Source organism: Passer montanus, unplaced genomic scaffold (genome assembly GCF_014805655.1).
Source record: "Passer montanus isolate IOZ18808 unplaced genomic scaffold, ASM1480565v1 scaffold97, whole genome shotgun sequence".
Classification (NCBI taxonomy): domain Eukaryota; kingdom Metazoa; phylum Chordata; class Aves; order Passeriformes; family Passeridae; genus Passer; species Passer montanus.
In genome coordinates, this window is record NW_024375145.1 from 2,108,083 (window position 1) to 2,129,476 (window position 21,394).

General features: G+C 41.2%; 1 protein-coding gene across 1 annotated transcript in view; it reads right to left on the minus strand.

The window, feature by feature from the left end:
- The window catches only part of RASGRF2 (Ras protein specific guanine nucleotide releasing factor 2), a 124,130-nt gene that overhangs the window by 18,858 nt on the left and 83,878 nt on the right, over positions 1–21,394 (minus strand). The window contains exon 18 of the mRNA XM_039696351.1: positions 6,076–6,182. Within this exon, the coding sequence (XP_039552285.1) occupies positions 6,076–6,182 (107 nt within the window). The remainder of the gene's footprint in view (positions 1–6,075; positions 6,183–21,394) is intronic.

Consider the following 21,394-nt stretch of genomic DNA (forward strand, 5'->3'; position numbering starts at 1 on the left):
ACACTGTATGAAAGAGGATGGTATCTCTGCAACCTGTGCTACAGGAATATCCCAAATAATATGAACAAGGTGACACATCCCCCATCTTCATTCAGCACTGCTGGGTAAAGTCCTCAGGCAGATCACATCACTGTGGCCAGGGTTTCATCTCCAAGCACAGCTTTCAAACCACAACTGCCTGACCCTTTTCATTATGAGGTATTTTCTCTCAGGATGTCTTGTCAAAAAAGTCTAGAATTGTAAAAGTTCTTTCATTTGCAAATAGGATGGGAGAGCCTCACCTATAATTATCAGATTCAGCCAAATCAAATAATTTCCAGTTTTTGCATGGTTACATGCTAATTCTTATAATATCAGAATAATCAGAATTAATAATTTGGTCATTATCATTAAAACTTGTTTTACTGAGTAATCTCCATAAGATAGTTGTGCTGGGATTGCTGGGGATTTATTATTTTATCCTTTTATCCAAATTTATCCTTTTCTTTTTTGAAATAATGCAATCTGTTTCTCAAAGTGTGATGAGGAAAACGAAAACTATAGAAAAAGGTGGGAATCAGAAGGCATTAAGAACTAATCTCTTTTGCTAGTGAAGGCCATTCTCTAAGTGGTACTGAGATTCCAGTGTGATGAGCCATATATATTAAAGAAATAACAGGGAAAATATTGCATTTAAAATGTACATGCACTTGACTTTTGTGGAGAAAGGCTGAAAGGTTTGTATTGTAAAAATGATACAAACACCAAAACACTTAGCAAACAATTTTAAGTACAATTAAAAAATAACTAAATAACTCTAAATACATGCTGATTATGTCTAGCTGTATTATGGGTGTCACACATGAATATTTATCTGTTTATACTATAGGACACTTAGATCCACAGGTAGCTATTTATGTCTTGGATATATGTGCATCACAGCTCTCTACATAATTTTACACCACTTTTTTGATTCCTAGTTATAATTTACATATCAGAGAAGCAATACAGTTGGTCAGACAGGAATCCTTCAGTTTCCCAGCAGACACTTATTTTTTTCAATCTGACAGTGGTTCAGTTTTTCATTAGAGGGTCACATACCTGCAATATACTTTAGAGTCTACAGTAGCCTAAAGATTTGTGGGTATTACTCAGATTTGAAATCACTGGCCAGAAGAAAAGAGAGTGCAGCACAGGCAACAGGAAGCAAGGGAAAAAAAAACAAACAACTTCACCATGCTAAGATGCATTTTAAAACTAAAACCAGTAGATTTACTGTTGGTGGTTTAGACACAGAATACATTTTCAAAATTTGACATGAGCTCAGTGAAACCCCAGAAGCTTTCCCTCTCACCTTTCTTAAGTGTTCTTCAGTGAGAGGAAACATTCTGCATCTGAACATTGTGAGGAACACTGAACAATCCAGACAGGTAAAATTGAGCTAAAACAGGAACATGATTTATACTTGAGTAGCCCAGTAAGAAGAACTAAAGAAGGATAGGAGAGAGGGAAGAAAGAGGCAGGAAGGGAGAGAGATCCACTAAAAGACTTTTTGCAAGGAATTTGGAATATTTGTAAGTAGATGGGGATTGCCTTACAATTTTCCTGTATCTGTCCTCATGCCAAAAAGAAAGCAGGTAATGATTGCAATAGCAGCAGATGAGTGAGTCTTAATCTTGTGCACAGCACATCAAACACCATCAGAGCTCAGTGAAGTCACTCCACTGCTCCAGTCCTCCACCACAGTATTTAATTTTGAAGCATAAATCCACACTTCACCTACCACACACAATTGTGTCGAGCAAAATCTGTGTAAATTCACATGCAACAAAACGCTGGCACAGGTGGAAGGCAGAGATAAATGGAATTATTACTGGTTTTCTGGAAAACTCATCCCTGAGCTGGAAATAAGTCTGGCTTACTTCAAGAAATAAGTTGTTTCAAGGCAGCTTGAGGTCAATTTGCAACGTAGTCAAAATACTGTGTAACTTGTGAAGTGTAGTTTGTTAATATTTCTACAATTAACTAAGTACAAACTCACCAAATATCTGATTCATTACTTTCTACCATTTAATATGAGGTAAGTGGGGTTGATACAAAGGACTTTCTATGTTTTTATTCAAAGGAAATAGGAAGGAATTGAATTGTCCAATTCATGTGAACTAATGCAATTTGTAACTAACTGAAATAATATTTTCTTAGACAGCCTTCTGTCTCCAGGGGATGTCCCTGTCAGTAATTCCCTGGGCAATGCTGCTGCTGGAAGCTCAGCACAGCTCCATGGGGGTGGCCAAGAGCACGAGCTGCAGTGGGGCTGGGCAGGCATCAGGAACACACCATGACCTCTATTCCAAATATGAGCCATGGTCCACTCCCCAGGCTGTGTGGTCACTGGGTGACTGTCCTGGGTTTTAAGGTAAGTGTGAATTCCATTTCCATCTGTCAGAGGAGGGGCAGTTATCCTCTGTTCACTGGGCAGTTTTCTTTATCTCTCCCACACCCAACCCTCCCTCCAGGAGATCTCCTCTGTTCATGGGCCATTAATTATTAATTATCTTCTGTTCATGGGCCATTAATTATTAATTATCCTCTGTCCATGGCCACGGAGTGTCCCTGCAGGGCTGATCAAATTCCATCATCCCATGGGGAGATGCTCTGCCCAGGGCAGGAGCCAAGCATTCCTACCTGGATACAATCTGAGATTTGGGACACTACAGCAGCCTTCTCCTGCCCTCCTCAGCAGACACCTGGCTTCTCACACCACGTCAGTGATTCATGGACACTGTCCAGCAGCCAGGAGGCTGTGAGAGAGCTGCTCCAGCTGAGGTCTGCAGGGAGGGCAGTGGGACCAAGCCCTCAGCTGCCTCTCAGAGCTGGGGAGACTGGAGGGGCCAGATGTGCAAGCTTTCTCCTTGGACAAGCCCCACTTCAGTCTGCTTGCCACAGGAGCTGAAGAAGGTTCACTTTCCTACACAAGTGTTTAGATAAAAAGCAAGGAAGCATTGCTAAATAAAACAAGGCTGCAAGACCTCACATAAAACTAATACCGAGAGTTTCTGCCTCTGGCCCCCTTTTGCCTTCCTATTTTTCCACCTCTGCAGGAGGCAGTGGGAGTTTTATCCTGCTGAGCCCTTTCTGTCCCCACCAAGGCTCCTGCTCCCTGTCATCCTCTGCCTCATCACTGGTGTGTTCATTGTTTGCAACAGGAAAATCCTGCTCTGCTCCTCTCAGGCACATTTCAAAACCAAAATGGAAACACGAGCACTCTGCTGTTATTTAGGGCAAAAAGAAAGATTTGCTGGCTTGCAGGTGTCTGAATGGGAGAAAAAAACCCAAAAAACAAAGAGGAGGGGTATGGAACCAAAAGAACAGAAATGTAAACAAAACAATCTGGAATACCTAAAGCTACCTTTCATACTGTGCTGGTTTTGGCTGTTGAGCAGCACAGGTTTGGCTGCTCTTGCTCATGCAGGGAAGTATGTGTCACCTCACCTGGGGATGGCTTGTTCCCAAAATTTTATCTGTGCCTTGACAGCTCCTCAAGACATCCATTAACTCCTTGTGCCCTCCACAAAGGCTTGCAGATCTGGCACTACATGTGCATATTTACTTGAAATGTAAGTGAGGCTTCTATAGTGTATGACCCAAGTTTTAAGAGCAATTAATGATTTTTAAATAATTGTTTAGAATGATTTCAAGACAACAAAGCCACTTTATGAAAGCCCATCCTCACTGAATAGGCTGATTCATTAATTTTAATGATTCTGTTTTCTGCTCACAGACAATTCCTACATTACATGCTGCCCATGCTTAGATAAATATTAAAAAAAATAAAAATAGAGCAATGCTAAACCATCCCCAAGTGTGGTTTTGACACAGCTGCAAGACAGTGGAAGCTAAGTGATTCCACAGCCCAGCACAGACCTTCCAAACCCCAGCCAAGGATTTTCTAGAGCAAAGAGAGCAAACACAAGGCCCTGCACCAATTGTCTTACACAGCCATGGACTCTGATTCTCTTTGCAGCCAGTGATAAGGAAATGGCATTTTGACAAAAGATGAGGAAATGGCATTTTGGCAAAAGAGAGAGTGTGTGGCTGGTCATCTTTAGTTGTGGTGTGGGCTGCTGATGATCACAAAGATGTCAGCACACTGCAAGAAGAAAAGTCTCTGCACAGAGAGAAATTGCCCATTTGGTGCTGGGACTTTTTGCAGCAAAACCGAATTCAAAGCCAGGTAGAGGAAAAATTATCAAAATTGCTCATTTGTCTTTGCAAACATCCACTTATTTTCACTTATTCTGCAAGCTGGGGTTTTTTTCTTTGTTTGAACTTTTTTTTACAACAAAACCAGCCCTTTCTTTTGAGAATCAAACCTGCTCTTGGCTGTTCATGAAGATGATATCTCAACCAGCGTTGCCAAGTATCCAGAGAACAATACAAAAATGTGAAAACATAAAAAAATTTTTGGTAGGTGTGTTGTTCTTAAAGAATTTCAATGCTTACATTGTTTTGTCATTTTGGAAACTGAATCAGGATTCCCTCACCAGCCACTGGTGGCTCAGGATCTGCAGTTTGTGTTGTTACTGTAAAATATGCTTGGAGTTACTGCTCTCCCAGGACTCTACATCTTCACTGCCAACATTTCACACTGTTTGGCCAGACAGTAATTCTTCACTAGTCCTCCTTAAAGTAGTCCTGTCCCATATTTTTTGGCAGCAACTAGTCAGTCTTTTCTGGTTTGCTCAGGCCTGTCCTTTCTCTCTCCCTAGTCTCACAAGTAAACAACACAAAAATCTGATTATATGCTCTGCTGCTGTAGCACTTCTTACTTTCCATCCCAAAGCATTTTGAATTATTTGCTGTATTGGAAGAACAATGGACTAGAAGAGCTAAAGCATTAAAATCTGACACCTTTACCACAGAAAAAATAAATGGCAGCGAGAGACCAGGGAGTGCAGGTAACAGCTTCCACTTTGAAAATGCACAATGAACTCACTATCTTTGTACTCTTCGTATTTTTGCAGTCCCAACTGTAAACGTGATACAAAAGCAACTGCAAAAGAATTCAGTGAAACTACTTCTAGGCATTGCCTAACACAGATAAAGTTTTCCACATTTCCACAATTACACAAATTTTAATTAGCATAGAGGATCAGCTCAACTCATAGAAGACATTTAATATTAACTGGAACACAATAAGCACCTAGAGTAACACAAAACTGTAATAGAAGTCTGCTGACACTTCTGCTACAACTCAATATTTGCTTGATTCCGACTTTAATTTAACAGGGAGTCAAAACTTGGTGTACATAGGCTGCTCCCAATAACTTGAAATGATTAATCACTCCTGTGATACCAAGATAGATTTTAGTAATCTCTTCTGGGCTCTTCAGCTTTCCAAACAAACCAATTTTCCCACTTACACCTCTTACTGAGTTAATTCTCTAGCAAACTTAGCCTCTAAGAAAATTAAACCCTTTATATGGGAAAAAGGGAATTGATTTCACGTAAGAGAGTTTGACATTGCTGCAGTTAGCTTTTGAGATTAAGTATCCTTTATTAGCAGCCTGAAGTGACAAAGCAGTCTGTAAGAGCCATGAAGCACCATCTGCACTAAGTGTATAAAAACTCCTTCCTTCCTTCCTTCCTTCCTTCCTTCCTTCCTTCCTTCCTTCCTTCCTTCCTTCCTTCCTTCCTTCCTTCCTTTTTCCTTTTCCTTTTCCTTTTCCTTTTCCTTTTCCTTTTCCTTTTCCTTTTCCTTTTCCTTTTCCCTTCCCTGAACTTCCCTTCCCAACTTTCAATACTCCTCTGCATCCATGCCAAATCCTCCCAGCACCTGACAGCCTGAAGGACATTTTCTCTATGATTCTGCACAATCCACTCGTGTTTCTTGCCCTCCCTCCCCTGCCAACACCATTTTGCCGCCACAAACCGCACCCACAGGCGCGGTTCCCCATGCAAAATTCCCCGCAAATAAATAAATGAATAAACTCCAGCATGAAAACAGGAGCTGTTTACCACAGGCAGAGCAGCTGGGTGGGGCCCCCGTGGCAGGAGCAGTGTGAGATACGGATCCCTGCGAGTTTGAGGGGGTACCTGTGAGTGTTTGGAGACCCAGTGGCGCAGCACGTTGAGGACGCGGTTGGTGGCGGCCCTGCGGATGATGAACTCCTTGTCGCACGTGCGCTCCGAGTTGTTGAACCCTGCACACAAACAGAGCCACGCAGCAGTCAGGGCAAGATTTAAAACCAATAAAAATTACAACGCAACAGAGGTGACTTGGGTAAACTGAAGGCTTCCAGGATATTTCTGTGCAATAAAAGGAAAGGTGCTCGCAGACGGTGAAATGTGAATGTCTAGACCAAAGAAATTCTGCAGCATCAGTGCAACTCAGCCTTGCCCATCGCAGCACAGACACTCCTGGGGTCAGCACTCAGCTTCAGAAAGGTGAAGAATAATTGCCTGTGCAATTAAATTTCAAGGCCTCCCTTCGGCACGGAAGAAATAAAACAAAGTGTATCAAGAAATAAAGTGAATGAAAAACCCCTGAAAAAAGGATTTTTTTTTTTCAGTATGGAAGACATTTACAGCAAGGAAGAGGACTAGACCAAAGCTAGGCCTGTAATCAAACAGATCTGAAAAGTCAGTATGATTTAGAAATGGGAAACAGGTAAATTTCAGAACTAGTAAAGAACAAGAGGAGGAGAACAGTTTAAACACAGAGGAGAAAAAGGTCAGCGTGAGAAATCTTCCTTCTCGAGAGCAGTATTGTACAGGCTCTACTAATCAACAGTTCAAATAAGTTATTTAGAGTTTTTACCACTGGGATGACAAGGAAATAGGAAGATATATGGAAAACACATTTATAGACCCAGTCACCTGAAAACCAAGACTTTCCAGATGCAGCATTTCCCAACTCAGCTGTTATGGACAATCTTTTTTTTTGTGTCAGCAATATTTACTTATAAAGAAATAGTTTTAATAATAAACAAGACACTTTCTACCTACATTCATATTACTGCTTCTCTTTTCATTCTGCTGTAGCTTTATAAAAAAAATCCATATGCTGAAATGATGATTATGTTATACTTTTAATAATAATGAAATTGCTACACTAAGCCCCTGAATGTCTTTTAAAAAAATTAACTTTTAAGACAGACTTGAGAAGCTTGCATTTTTCTTAGTTTTTGTCAGATTTGTTCTTGCACTGTGCTGCTCTCCATTCCATTCAGTGCATACTCCAGGAACAGCTGGGAACACCCCCCCATATGACCTGTACTTTACTATTTTTCTGGCATAAAAGCAGCTCAAAAGCCCATGTTGTATTATAAATAGCACAGGCAGATTAAACTTCTATTTCTTCTGTGATAAACCCATTGGAGGGCTTTCTGGAGGCTTGTATTAGTTTTGCTCTATTCTTACAGCAGACAATCCAGAAAGGCCAAATTGCTGCTCTGTATTTTTGGCAAGAAAAGCAAGACAGGAAGTGTTTAACTGCAGTCTCACATCTTTTACTGCAGGTTAGACTTCAATCCCAAATGTATCTTCTATCTACACTTACACTTCATGGGCATTTTTAAAGTACAGCATATTATGCTGTAGATAGCATCTAAGATTCAATATCAAAGAAAGTTTAATACTGAAGCATTTTAAGCAGGTTTTTTTGCCCATAAAGAAAAAAAAAAAGACAATCTCTGAGGCTTTTTTCAGCAAAAGGTAACACAGGCAACATTATGTATGTTAATTTTCTATGCCTTTCACAGTTAACCTATTGCAGAAGCAATTAGGAACAGACATTATAAACTGTTCAATTAGCCACTTAATTGCAGCAATGAAAGTCACAATGAAAATTATATATTAAAGCAGCGAAGTCTTTACCAAGGTAACATTAAGGAAAAGAACTTCAGTAAGCTGGGAGGAAAAGAGAGAGAAGCCTACAGAGACAGTTTTCAGTGAGCTACAAAAAAAAATAGTAAGAGGGAAGGAAAAAATTAAAGCCTCCAGAGATCAATTCAGCAAACCTGTATGGCCATCAGATTTTCATCAATTTTTAAGCAGTAATTAGCTTGTTGTAGAAAATGAGCCCCACGTTCACCCAGATCCACATTCTCTGCACTTCATGCTGATGTGCTGAACCAATAAATGGAGATCTCCATTTGTGTGAGAGGGAACTGAGCTGAGCACAGCTGGCCCCTCTTGTCAGGGACTTGGGCAGAGCCAGGTCCCCCCAAACCTCCAGGCTGAGCCCCCCAGCTCCCTCCACACCTCTACAAATCTTGATGTGCACACTGACAATAACAAATAATTTAATCAGGATTCTGGGTGGACCTGCCCACATCCAGACCCGACAGTGAAACAACCTGAAACACTCCATGGTAAATATCTGTTCCTCTCCTGAAGGAAGCAATCTTTCCACATTAGAAATGCCAGCAGTATTTCTAATTATTAATCATCTAAGTGGGCAGCTGCCTCAGTGAGTGCTACTTTCAAGAAATGTTTTTCACCATTATCTGTTGAAATTAATATGCACTGGTGCCACAAATAGTATCTGCACATAATGGTGATACAGAATTTTTACCACAGGCTGTCAAACACAAAGTTAACCTGACAGCATTGCTAGTTTCACTGAATTACTTCTTTCAATATTATTTAATCACTCTGTTCATGTACTTGTCTTTAGATTGTGTTATGCAAAAAATCCAGTCTCACCTTCAGATGTTTTCTTTTGTGCACTTCAATAAAAACCTGGTATTTTTATAGCTTCTTCTATTACCAAAGATTAAAAATACAGGTGCTGAATAGACATAAATCTCCACATTAAACACCTTATCAAAAAGCTAATACTTTTATAGCTTCCACTATCACCAAAGATTAAAAAAAAGTATGTGCTGGATAGAGAGATAAATTACAGTATTGCAACTTTAAAATCCACCTCACCCCAGAGGAATATCTGTATCACAGTAAATTCTGCACCATATACTTTAAAGAAACTAAAGATGCACATTTTCTTTTCTATTTCAGTTAAGATGTCAAAACCTCTCACTCCAGTTACAGCATTTCTGTATCCAATAGGTGTCCCTGCCCATGGCAGGGGGCTGGAACAAGATGTCATTAGGGTTCCTTCCAAACCAAACCATTCTAAGATTAGCCTGAGATTAATAAAACAGCACATGATTCCTGACCATAGTAATTAACTTGTCCAAAGTTTTGATGATATAATAATAATATCCACTTTTAAGGGTTTAGCTACACAAAGAGAAATCTGTTCACAAGAGCTACTGCAAGTTATTCAGAGTCATGAAGCTTCTGGGGCCTTTCCCAGCAAAAAACACTTCATTTCAGAGGCTGATTTGAAGTGCCAGTTTCAATGAACCACCCTGGAGGCCCACCCTGAAGGTGTGTTAGCACCCAGCAATGGGAGAAAATCACACTCCAGACTTTGGGGAGACCCCAGCAAGCCCCAGAGAGTCCCAGGGATGTGGAAGGAGAACATTCAGGACCCACCGGGCACATGGCAAATAATAATATACATCAGATAATATCAATCAGAAATTATCAAAATAATAAATTATGTAATCTAATATCCTTCTGGTAATATCCATCAGATACACCCCAGATTTGTAGGCCAGCCTCACCACTCAGCCTGGCTTGAATCCTGACACCTCAGCAAACACCACTGCTGCTTTCTGACCTGTATAAAAAACAAATACCAAAAACCCCAGGCTTGGGGTACAGCACTTCTCATCCACAGATTAAAACTGAAAAGGCCTCTCTGATATATGCACCACAAAAGAAAAGGCTTCCCAATGCACAAAAAGCACCGCAAAAGGGATTATATTTTTCTTACTTCATTATGCCTAAAAAAGTTTGCACAGGTGTTTGTAGATTCCCATCCTTGTTGGTCATACATTCTCAAGCAAGTAAATGGGTTTCACACATTTGCACAGAAACATGTCAGAAAGTGAGTCTTTTATTGTTGGTAAGAAATCTAAACTGCCAGAGATCCTGCCTTCCTCCATTTTTTAATTTACAATATTGGGCTGTCATATATTAGCCAGCTGAAGAGTGGCAGAGCTGGAAAAGGAAACCATGTGAACTGTGGTGAAAATAAGGATGAAGGAGATGAGATCCCATTCACTGTGTAAAATACATCATATCTGCTCAATAATACAGTCCTTCCTTTTTTTTCCCCCCCCAATTATTATCTAATGATCTGAGACTTCTTTCCCAACCCAGACATTCTGTGGGGTTTTACATGAGGGATTTGAGGCTTGAGAGCACAAAGTGTAACATTTAGCAGCAGTCTTCTGGTCATAAGAGAGGAATATTTAATCATTCACTATGCCAGGCTTTGAGTTTGTTCCACAAAGGGTTACAAACCAATTCAGCATCAGAACTGACTGTCAGGAACCAGGAGCAATCCAGAGTCCAACGCATTTCAGGCATTTGATTTCACTTTCACTGGTCCTTGGAACATATGAAATCATTTTGTTCTAAGAAATATGCCACTGAAAATCCCTGTTGCAACCACCCACGTCAGAAATAATTCCAAGTATGTATTTGATTCTTCTGCCTAAAGCCTCTGCCACACATACAATCTAACTATCAAATCAAGTCAAGGGATTATGGTTTTAGTAAGGTAAATCCCAGGGATTCACATGGACCAGCTGATGTACAATAGTGTAACACAGATAGAGACCTAGTGACTGCGTTTAATTTCTGCAAAATATTTAAGGGAAAGGTTGGTAAACTATTTTTAAATGACCCTTGATTTAGAAAGGCTTTTTCTAATCAGAGAAATTTAAAGAATACAGCACCGAGATTAAGCAGTCATGTCAAGATTATGCAGTAAACTTGGATTAAATCCAAAAGTCTAAAAATACATCAGTCTGGCAAAATAATTTCAGTGTAATGGTTGGGAGAGAAAGGTAAGTGGCTAAAGAATACCTTCAAGATCAGGAATGCATTTTATCTCCTCATAATAACACTATGGTTGCTCTGAGAATTATTATAATCTATGAGATTATATGCTTAAAGCATGACTACCACAAGGAATGAAAATATTCCTTTAAGCTCACAGAAATATTCAAATTTGAAGCTTTGTCCTTCAAAAGTCCTTAAAAAACAGGGCTGCTGCTGTAACTATAATTAGCACACACTCTTGAGATTTCTGGGTTTTTTTAATAGAAATATTTTCTCAGGAGAGCACATCAATCTCCCTCTTGAAAAAAATATATTTAAAAATTGCTAACCAATGAAAACATGCTTGCTGGTACGAATTACACAATTTATTATTAAAAACCAGTAACTCATCTTAAAGTAAAATACAAAAATGCACAGTATTTGGTTAAGCTAAAACTCATCAGCAATATGAGAACATCCTGTCCTTTTCTTCTTTCAGCACCAGCAAAGAGAGACAACAAGGGGTTAATGTCATAACAAAAACCACTTGTATACATCTTCAAAATCACGTTTTCTGCACACAAGAAGTGTTTGTTTGTGCATCCACGGGTAAACTCACAAGGCAAATTTTCCTGGTGGAGCCTTAGACAAACCACCCAAATCTTGCGCCTTTGTTTATAGATTATCTGTAGGAAGGAGAAGATCCTGAATTTCAAAGGCTGCCAATTGTGCGCTCAGGTTTCTGAGCACCATGGAAAATGTGCAATGTGACAGCACTTTTTTTTTTTTTCTATGATTTACATAAAAAAACTATGGTAAACAACTGACAAAGAAGAGCCTTTCTGAGCAACCCTTAGCAATTACATTGGCCCTTAGACTTTTTTTTCACTGCAATAATATTTGATTTATCTGCTATGAACAGTGACAAGAATGGCAACATTGCAGCTGATATTTCTTTTTAATTTATACATTTGTCTGTGCTTCTCCTATATCTCTTATCTTTCTGGGAGGAGATAAGCAAAATGATGTTTTTCTGCATCTCAAATGATCCCTAACTCTTGATTTCCTTAGTGACACTTCATCTACACTTCTAACTTGCTCTATCATCAAATATGAAGAGGAGTACAGCAGACATTTATTGCATAATGTTCACAGTCTTTTCAAGAACTATTCAAAAGAAGCTCTCAGATGCTTAAAGTGCTCAGTACCACAAAGAAAAAGGTAAAATACAGGCAGTGACAATGTACAGATAAAAAAGAGAAAATCACATAAAATGGCTTTTGGAAATTTTACCTTTAATTCACTAAAGTTGAAGGAAGTAGTTTGTGAGATTATTCATATTTTTATAATGTCAATAGGAATAAAGGTTAAATGGAAAGGAGGCGATAATTGCAAGGAGCCAAATGTATCATTTTTCAGACCATCTGTGAACAGAGAGTTGACTGTCATGAAAAACAAAAGCTGGCAGGATGCACACCAGTCACCAAAAAAAATCTCTGAACAACATGTCCATCTCACAAGCAGCTTTCAGACCATTTAGGACTGGGTCATAATGGAAGCTTAAACTAATATTAATTACGCATGCAACACTTGGGCGCAGGGGGAATGAAATGAAAGAAAAAAGGCATGAAAATCCTCCCCAAACTTCTCTCCCCACACCACTGCAGCTGCTCAGGACTTACTCCAATAGGTCAGGAAACAAATGTTTCACAGCTCTGTAATTCAGGAAATGTCCAGTGAAAAGACTTATTTCCTGAGCAGCCAGCTCCTCTGAAAGAGTAAGATATTAATTCCAAATGAAGAAATACATAAGTAAAAGCAGGAAATCCTAAATTTCTGCTAAACTGGAGGTGGAAAAATCACAATTTTCTCCTACTTCTTAATTCCCAGAGCAGGGATCACTTGAAGCAGAACTTTAATTTTCAACCCATTGTCTAAGCAAACAAGATTCAACTGTTTAGCCAATTATTTAAAATTGCAAAGCAAAATTTTCTGTGAAAAATTGTGAATGAGCAGGCCAGAACAGGGATCCCATTTGCCCCCTGCCAGGGCATGGACAGCCCCTGGTGACCCCAGCCCCTCAGAGACCCCACATCAGGCCTGGTCACTCTGCTTTGGTGACAGCCCCTGGGCAGCTCATGACAACCCTGCAGCCTCAGAAAGGGACACTGCTCGGGGCTAAAGTGACATTTTTGTGTCACACAACCATTTTCAGTGGAGAACAGTGTCAGCTGTGGAGTAACTCAGCGAACATTTCCCACACGGAGTTTTTTAAATGAGATGGGAACTTCAAGGAAGTTCAATGTGCAGGCCTCAGTGCCTCTCAAACCTCTGTCAATCTGCAGAAATGGGTCTGGGAAACTCATTAAAATGTGTCCCCAAGAGGGAACAAGTGCTCACTTCCCCAGTTCCTGCCTAGAGCCATTAGTTACACGAAAATGACAAGGAAAAGGACTTGGTTGTCCTGTGTTAAGGACCAGGGAAGGTTAACAGATCCTATATCTTTCTTTTCTGGGAATTAAACATGTAAAATCCCTGACAGAAGGGTGGCACTGAGAGAGTCAGAACACAAGCAGGATTGATAAGCAGGGCATTATTTGATGGCCTCCTGTCTCTCTGACAGCAGATGAGGTGCTCTTGAAGTTTCACCATGACCTGAGGAAGAACAGATAAAATTACAGTCTTCTACCAACTACTTAAAATCTCATCTTAATCTTTACTTGGGAAATCATCATCAAAATTGCTTTCTTTCATGTCTGGAGTCAGAAGAAGGAAATTCCACAAAGCTTTCCCAGTAGAGGACTGAGATGTTATAGCCCAGAAAATTACTGGAGTGCAGAATTACTATTATAACCAGCAATGTTTGTGGCTGAGACTGAGAATCAACTACAAAATGACACACATTTTCCAGTTTTGCTTCAGACATGGATACTTCCAGACAAATTCAGGAAGAAATATATACCTTTCCAAAGGTCAGCATGTAGCCACTGATGCAATCTGAGGCATTTAGCACAGCACAGGACTGGATTACCCAGCCAGCCACACAATGTAGAATCCAGCTTGAAATCATATCAGATATTGTTTGTTTGCCTTTCATGTAACACAGCAAGGAAATCTCTCTCAGCCTGTCCTCTCAAAATGGAAAAAAGAAAGCAAATATTTCCCTTACAAGCCTCGCTTAATTCTAATTTTTGCCAAATCCCATACTAACTCAGCTGCGTGCACCAGAATCTCCATCTCAGGAAACGTGATGATGTAATGCCACTTTATTATTCCTGTGATCAGAATCAGGAAAATTCTCCCTGAACAGGACAGCTGACACCCTTGAAAGCAGAACTATACGTGTGTCTGTGTGTGCAAGACAGTGGCAGCCAAGGAAATTCTGCATCTGCTTAAAGCATCATGTGTGTTTGTACACAGTTTTCCACCTCGGGGGCCAGCAGGATCCCCCTGGGAGCGTCTGCCCACGTTGTGCTGCCCATGCAAGTCACGTCACCGAGCTGAAGGCTGAGTGCACCTGGCAGCAGCAGGAGCAGCCACAGCGTCCCCTCCCAGCACACACGAGGCCTGAGCTCCCTGCCATCACTTGGCACGAGCTCTGTCGTTCCATTACTCCAATTAGTGCCTCTGCCAGAACAAACAAAACAAAAATATTGTCGCGCTGGGAGCTGGCAAGTTGTTCAAATGACTGCAGAACAGCTCCGCTGGTCACAACCCAAAATAAGCCAAGCAGCTCTCCCTGAAAACTTTCGTGAAACTTTCTCATGACAATTCTGATGTTTTAGAATAAACAGCCTTAATCAAGCTGTGCCTGATTTATCAGAATGGGAAAGACCCACACAAGACCAACTCTGGATCTTTATGAAACGTGAATTACTACTTCCAGCTAATTTTCATCCCCTTAATATTGTGAGAGTAATCAAGCAGGGGTAAAGTGTGTCAGCCTGAGAGCTCACAGGACTCATTGGCTCAACCTCAGTGCTTCTATGGCTTCCTAGAGATTTGTCATTCTGGAAACCACAGCTGTAATTTACAAAGGTCCATTTCTATTTGCTGTTGCTGTTACAGTTGGGTTATGTTACAGCTGACAAGCTCCTACAGCACCTCTGAGAGAGGAGAACTTTCCATGCTCATTCCAGTGGCTACTGAATTTGACACTTTCACAAAAGTATTTCCACACTGCTTATCTTCAACCACACTCAGCTACTCCAAAATTGAGGTTTGGCAGCTCTACATCCCAGGAACTATTGAAAGGGCCTACAATGTTTCACCCCAGGCAGCGATCAAGAATACAATAATAGCCAGCTCAAAATAAATCAGACATTTACAATGCAAAGGGATTACACAGTTCCCTTTGTATAATCTTCTTTCACTGATGCACAGGTTATGCATGTAGGTAATGCACTAGAAATCAGTGGAATGTAGCCTGTAGCTACCTTTTTTTACAAAGTTTAGATTCAGAAAGGAACTCTATTCCTCCATAGGCAGTGACATGAAGGCAGGTCCATCACTCCAGAACCCACAGGCTGTAATGAAGGCCTTGTCCAAAGGGCAGAACAGGCAGTGGGAGCACATGGCAGCAGCACCAGGAGGCACTTTGGAGTGCCCAGGTGTACTGCATTGCTCTGAAGGATGATACCATTTCCATTTAGCACCTGCAGCAAATGAACAGAGCAGGTTTTGCACTGGCTTCAGTGAGAATCTGCTGCAGCTGGGAAGGTCTGGTTGCTTCTGCAGGCAGACTGTGAGAGCTATGCAAAATCAGAGGATGCCAAGAGATGCTCTAGTCAACAGCCAGATCAGTTTTTCTAGACTAAAACTGAGGGCAATTTAGATTAAGGTTTCTTCTCTGTGAAAAGAGAAGGAGGTAAGTAACTCAAGCCAAAGGTAATTTAGCAACAGAGATGTGTGCAGTCAGTTAATTGAAAGGGGTCATATATATGCAATTCATTTTTTTGTAGCAGCTTCAAGCTGTCATTTTAATTGCTCCTTTAAATCACTAAAATTAGAGAGATTAAACCTATCTGTCCCTCTCACTAGCCCAGGGCAGATTTTCCTGTGTGAAGATCATTATTTGTCAGAGATACTCCCCCAAAGACTCTTTTTTTTCCCTGCATCTTTTTCACCCTCTGCCTCTCACATGTGTCTTAAAAAGCAAATGCTGGTGCTGAGGAAGCCAGGCCCTCCTGCCAAGCACAGCTCCCATCCCACTCCCAGCCTGTCCCACAATGTCACCTTGTTCTGGTGAGAAATGGGACCTTCTCTGTAGGGTGGTTGGCGGGCTGGAGGAGGAAGAGGAGGAGGAAGGCAGCTTTGAGGCATGCTGGAAATACAATGTACCAGCTAAAATCGTGTGACAGAGCTGTTGAAACAAAGCTGATGTGTTCACTGGGGAACAGCTCATTTGTTTGGGTGGAAGTATTTGCTTCTTGTCTAATATTAACTGTCCGTGTGGGGAGATCTTCACCCTCCAGCCTGAGCTGAGTAAGACATAAAATTCTCAAAGTTCTTTTTACCTATCTTGTACCAATGTTAAAGAAAAAACACTCCAGATTAGTTTAGATCTTGAATTTAAGCTTTTGTCAGAACAATCTCCTTGAAGCTCATGTTCAGTAGAACCACCTCAAAACAAAATGACTGATTTTGGAGTCAACGCCTTTTCATCAAGTTGCACTACATTCTCAGGAGAGAACAAATCTCTATGTTTCCTACGTTTATGCAAGTACTTCTTACTTTACTAACTGTTAACGAAAATGGAATTATTTTGCTAAACTGGCTTCATCCACGGAACTGTTCAGATACTTTAAAATCACATTTCCTCAAGTCACAGAAAGCACCTTCATACCTTGTGACTCTTAACAAGTATGAGGGCCTGCAGGGAGAGCAATTTTGGTAAATAAACACCAAAAGGTATTTTTTCTTTAAAAATCAGTGCATGATATCTTACTAATGCTGGCACTGTGCACTGATTCTATGCAGAACAGATGTAAATAAAAAGTTAAGGAATGGAAAAAAAAAAAAAAAGCAACAACGTGTCTCAAAGAATTGTACAAAAATAAACCAGGGACATTCACAAGTTCCAGAAGCCACAGGTGGAAGAAATAATTCTCCATGTAAATTGATTTCATGTAGTGCCAGGGTTTGTGTGGGTGCTGTGTAGATTACACTGCTGTTGCTTAACTGCTGTAACATCTGTAGGATTTCTGCAGCAAGACTACAGATGATTGGTGAGTATTTTGGCAGGAGGTTCCTCTCCCACGTTTCCAGTCTCTCTGCTTGTTTTGACACTGGCTGTGTGACAGACTTGGAGAGGGGAGGAATTCACTCCTAAGGAGATGGGGCTGCCTGCAGCTGTAGCTCTGCTCCAGGACTCTTCAAGGCAAAGCTAAAACAAGGGATTAGCAACCTGGTAGAATGAGAACACTCACATCCACATTTCTGTAGGGACTTTTCCATATTGTAAGGCAGACGTGGGAGCAGATCTAAAGAACTTCTGTGTGGATGTTGTCACTGACTGAAGCAGAAATCAAGAACCAGTTTTACAGAGGTGTATAAACAGAGGGAGTAGAAACTGCTGAAGTCCACTCCTCTATTAGAATATGTTAGTACTGCTGTACTATTTTTATAAATTGGGAAAAGAATAAGGTATGCAACAGCCAATTAATGGTGACAGAGCACTTCAGCTCCAGCAAGCCATGAGCCATCCCTCACATCCCTCAGACGAGAAATGACATGTAAAAGACAGAACCTACTCTATTTATCCCTTCTGTGAATATTATCATCCATACAGGCCCCAAGCTGTGCACATGGGGTGCCTTATTTAACTCTCTGTACTTTCACTGCATGTTTCTTTTTATCCTTATCATGCTGTTAAAATAAACAATCAAAATGCAAGTTTTCTCAAAGAGAACAGAAAGAATATTTTTAAGATAGGTAGAGATTAATATTTAACCAAGCAGATAAATTAAACAATAGGGAAAGTAGCACAGCTTGGTTGGCATCATCAAAGCAGTTAACTGTAAAATAAATGGAAATAATAGCAATAAAATCATTAAGTTAAAAAGCACCTGCTGAGGCATAAGAACCTGAGCCATCCTGATTTAGAGAAAGGTTTCATTCACAATTCAGGACCACCACAGGCAGTGCTCCCCTAGGTGCTTATCCAAGGAGAGGTAAAGGCAATGTACATCACATTAGAGCTGTCCAGGGCTTTGCATAATCCTCACTTTATAAAGTTATCGTTGCATGGGGACAGCAATGCTGAAATGCTGTGGCCAGAACTCTCCACAGAAGGTAACTGCATGTCCTTCATGGCTGGTTCTGAGAGAGTATCTGAGCAAAGGCTCTTGCTGTGAGTCTGCTACCCAGCTTGGCTCAGTGTATCCCAGCCAGAACTGGGAGATGGGGAGTGGAGAAGGACTAAGGCCTCATACCCTGGGAAAATAAACTAAAACAACCAGAAATAAACCCCAAAGATCCTCAAAATAACATAAATAACGAAATAAACTAACACATAAAATTTAAAAAAACAACACCAAAACACAAAATGGCCAGAAGACTTCAGGGAGCAGTGAGGACAGAAGACACACAGGTGACTTTTACCTCCTAATATTCCCCCATAATGCCCACCTGATTTCAGCTGCTGGTCTTGTTCTACTTTGTCAGTCTGGTAACCTCAAAAATCCCTTCTTGCAGGTGACTTTCTACTCCGCATTCCAGGTGAGTGTGTTCCCTTTGGAGTGTCCCTCAGCAGAACCTCACTGAGCTTCTACTGATGGCACAAAGAGCCACAAACTCCTGCTCATTCTGAAACCTGGCCCCATGAAAACCATCTGATGTCCTACATCTTACATCAGAAAAGACAGAAAATCTTGGAATTGTAGAATTGATGGAGTTGGAAAGGACCTCTTAGATTACTTAGTCCAACCCTTTACCCACACCACCGTTTTCACCACTGCTGCTACCCTTCCCTTTTACCCATCTAGCCTTTTACAGAAAGTTCTGATCAACTCTCCAGCTCTCTCTTCTCAAAAACTTCACATGCACAGGAGTAATTGCATGCCTCTCCCCATCCCTGACTTCAAACGCCCAAACTTTTCCATCTCTCACTCTCTCACCTCAGTCAGGACAGCACATACCCTTCAATATTTGTACAAATTCTGCATTTCTACTGTGGTACCATAATAGTCTTTCCTTTCCATACAATTCCTGACGTTTTCTTCACCTCTCTGGCTCCTGCTGAGCACCCAGATCATTTCAGTAAAGGACCTGTTCTTATCCTCAGTCCTTTCAGGTGCAGAGCTCAGACTGTTTTGCCTCGTGTGCATCACTTGGTATTAATCAACGCTGGATTTCATCTGCCACTCCACTCATGTTCCATGTAGGAGTGTTGTAGATGACACACGTCACAGTGTCTGCAGCAGGGGAGCCAAGGAATGACTGAGCAGAAATCCAAAAAACCCCACCAACGTTATTCACTCCCAGAACTGATTCACTGACTGGTCATGTCCAGCCTACGAAACAAGCACCGCCAGGAACCACTGGGAAAAAGAAAGGCGCTCTTAAAAAAAATCTCACAATCATGATAAAACACACAGGGGAAATAAACAAAATTTGGTTCAGCCAAATTTGGACTTCATGACTCTGCAAGTTTAGTACTGTCTCTACCACGAATAATTACACCAAGTTACAAAACAGGTGATTCCATGGTGTAAAGTCTGGTTTGTAACCTTCAGTTTTTCTCTCATTTCAGATGGACACTGGATAACTCTAACTTAATCTTCTGAGACTCAAAACCACACATTTTCTTGTCAAATTTGCTGCACAGCATTCTGTTTTTTACATTACTTGGGAGAATGACCTTTAATAAAGGGCTCACTTAAACAGCACATAAAAAAGAACTTACAATCGTTAGGAATGTTGTTTTTCCCTTTCAACATTCCCAAGCTTTGATGTTCCTTCTAATGACTGCATAATTGAAGACTGTATTTTCTCTCATGCTTCAGTATTATGAATATTGAAAAGCAGTGGTTTTAACAACGCAAAAGCAGTACTTTCAACTGAATTAGTTCCTAGTGGGAAAACCCAGTATTTTCCATCCTTACTTTGCTTCCCAAACAATCTGTGAATGTACTGGGTTAATTCATAAAGCAAATTGTGTCAGTGATGTCACGCAGAATTTGATTCCAAAGGCAGAGAATATTCATCATTCAAATAAAAATTGCTTAACTGAAGTTTGTGACAGGTTGACCACACAGTGTGACCACACAGCACATACAGGACAAGCACAGAGCCAGATCCAGCTGCTGGAATCCAAAATGCAGGGAACTCTCAGAACTTTGGGTCTGAAAGCCAAAGCTTAGAATTAAACACAGCATTTGTGAGACCTTGGAAAAGGCTCCCAAACTGAGGTGCTAGAAGTGAACATGTGGATTTGTAGTTTAAAGCATGGACACGTTAAGCTAAGTAAAGGAAGGTTTAGATTTTTGGAGTTTAAGATACAGAAAAAATAAAAGTAGTTCCAGAGGTAAACAATGAGATTAGAATGCAGCACTGTACGTTTTTGTATCATAACATGATTGTCTAAGAAAGCTTACACTATAGCATAGGTCCATAAGATGAAATATTTAAGGATTGAGTCAAAAATATAAATATCCTTGTTGGCAGTTTTTTATTAGTCAATAAATCCTTAAAATGCCTTGTGACCTTCAGAAGCATGTAGTAAAGATGTGAGCTGAACTCACCCTTCCTGCCTATGTAGAAGATAAGAAAATAAACCACATCACCTAAAAAACTCAGAGGTCCTGGCTCTAACTCCTTCAAAACTCCTTCACAAATCCCCACACCCAGGCAGAAGGGGTGTAGGGCAGGCAGGTCCAACCTGCCCTCCTCTTGTGACCAGGTGACCCAACTGTCACATGAGGGGAAGGTGTGGATGTCCCACTGCATCTCCTGGAAAAGCTGCATCCCAGGGCCTGCAGAGGGACATCTACCCTCTGCAGGATAAGGACCAGCTGGTGGCCAGGCCCAGGGACAGTGGGGACAGTGCTGACCCAGCTGGTGTCTGGTCCCCAGCAGTGTCCCCAGGAAGCAGTGCTGGGCCATCCTGTTCAAATCCTGGGCCAGGGGACCGAGTGCTCTGCCAGTAGGTTCATGGGTGACACCGGGTGGGTGGCAGTGAGGATCTGCTGGAGGGAAAGAGGGCTCTGCAGAGGGCTCCAGACAGGCTGGACCATGGGCCATGGCCTTGGCTGTGAGGGACAACAAGGGCAAGTGTCAGGCCCTGCCCTTGGGTCACACCAACCCCTGGCAATCCAGGCTGGGTAGAGGGGCTGGGAAGCTGGGACAGGCCCCAGGTGTCACCTGGAGGTGGCACTCAGAGCCCTGGGCTGGGGATAGGGACAGGCTGGATCTGATGATCTGGGATGGATTTTCCAGCCTAAAGGATTCTCTGATAAAGTTTCTAACACTGACCATCACTGTCTTGTAATCTAAACATCATGGGAAGTACAGA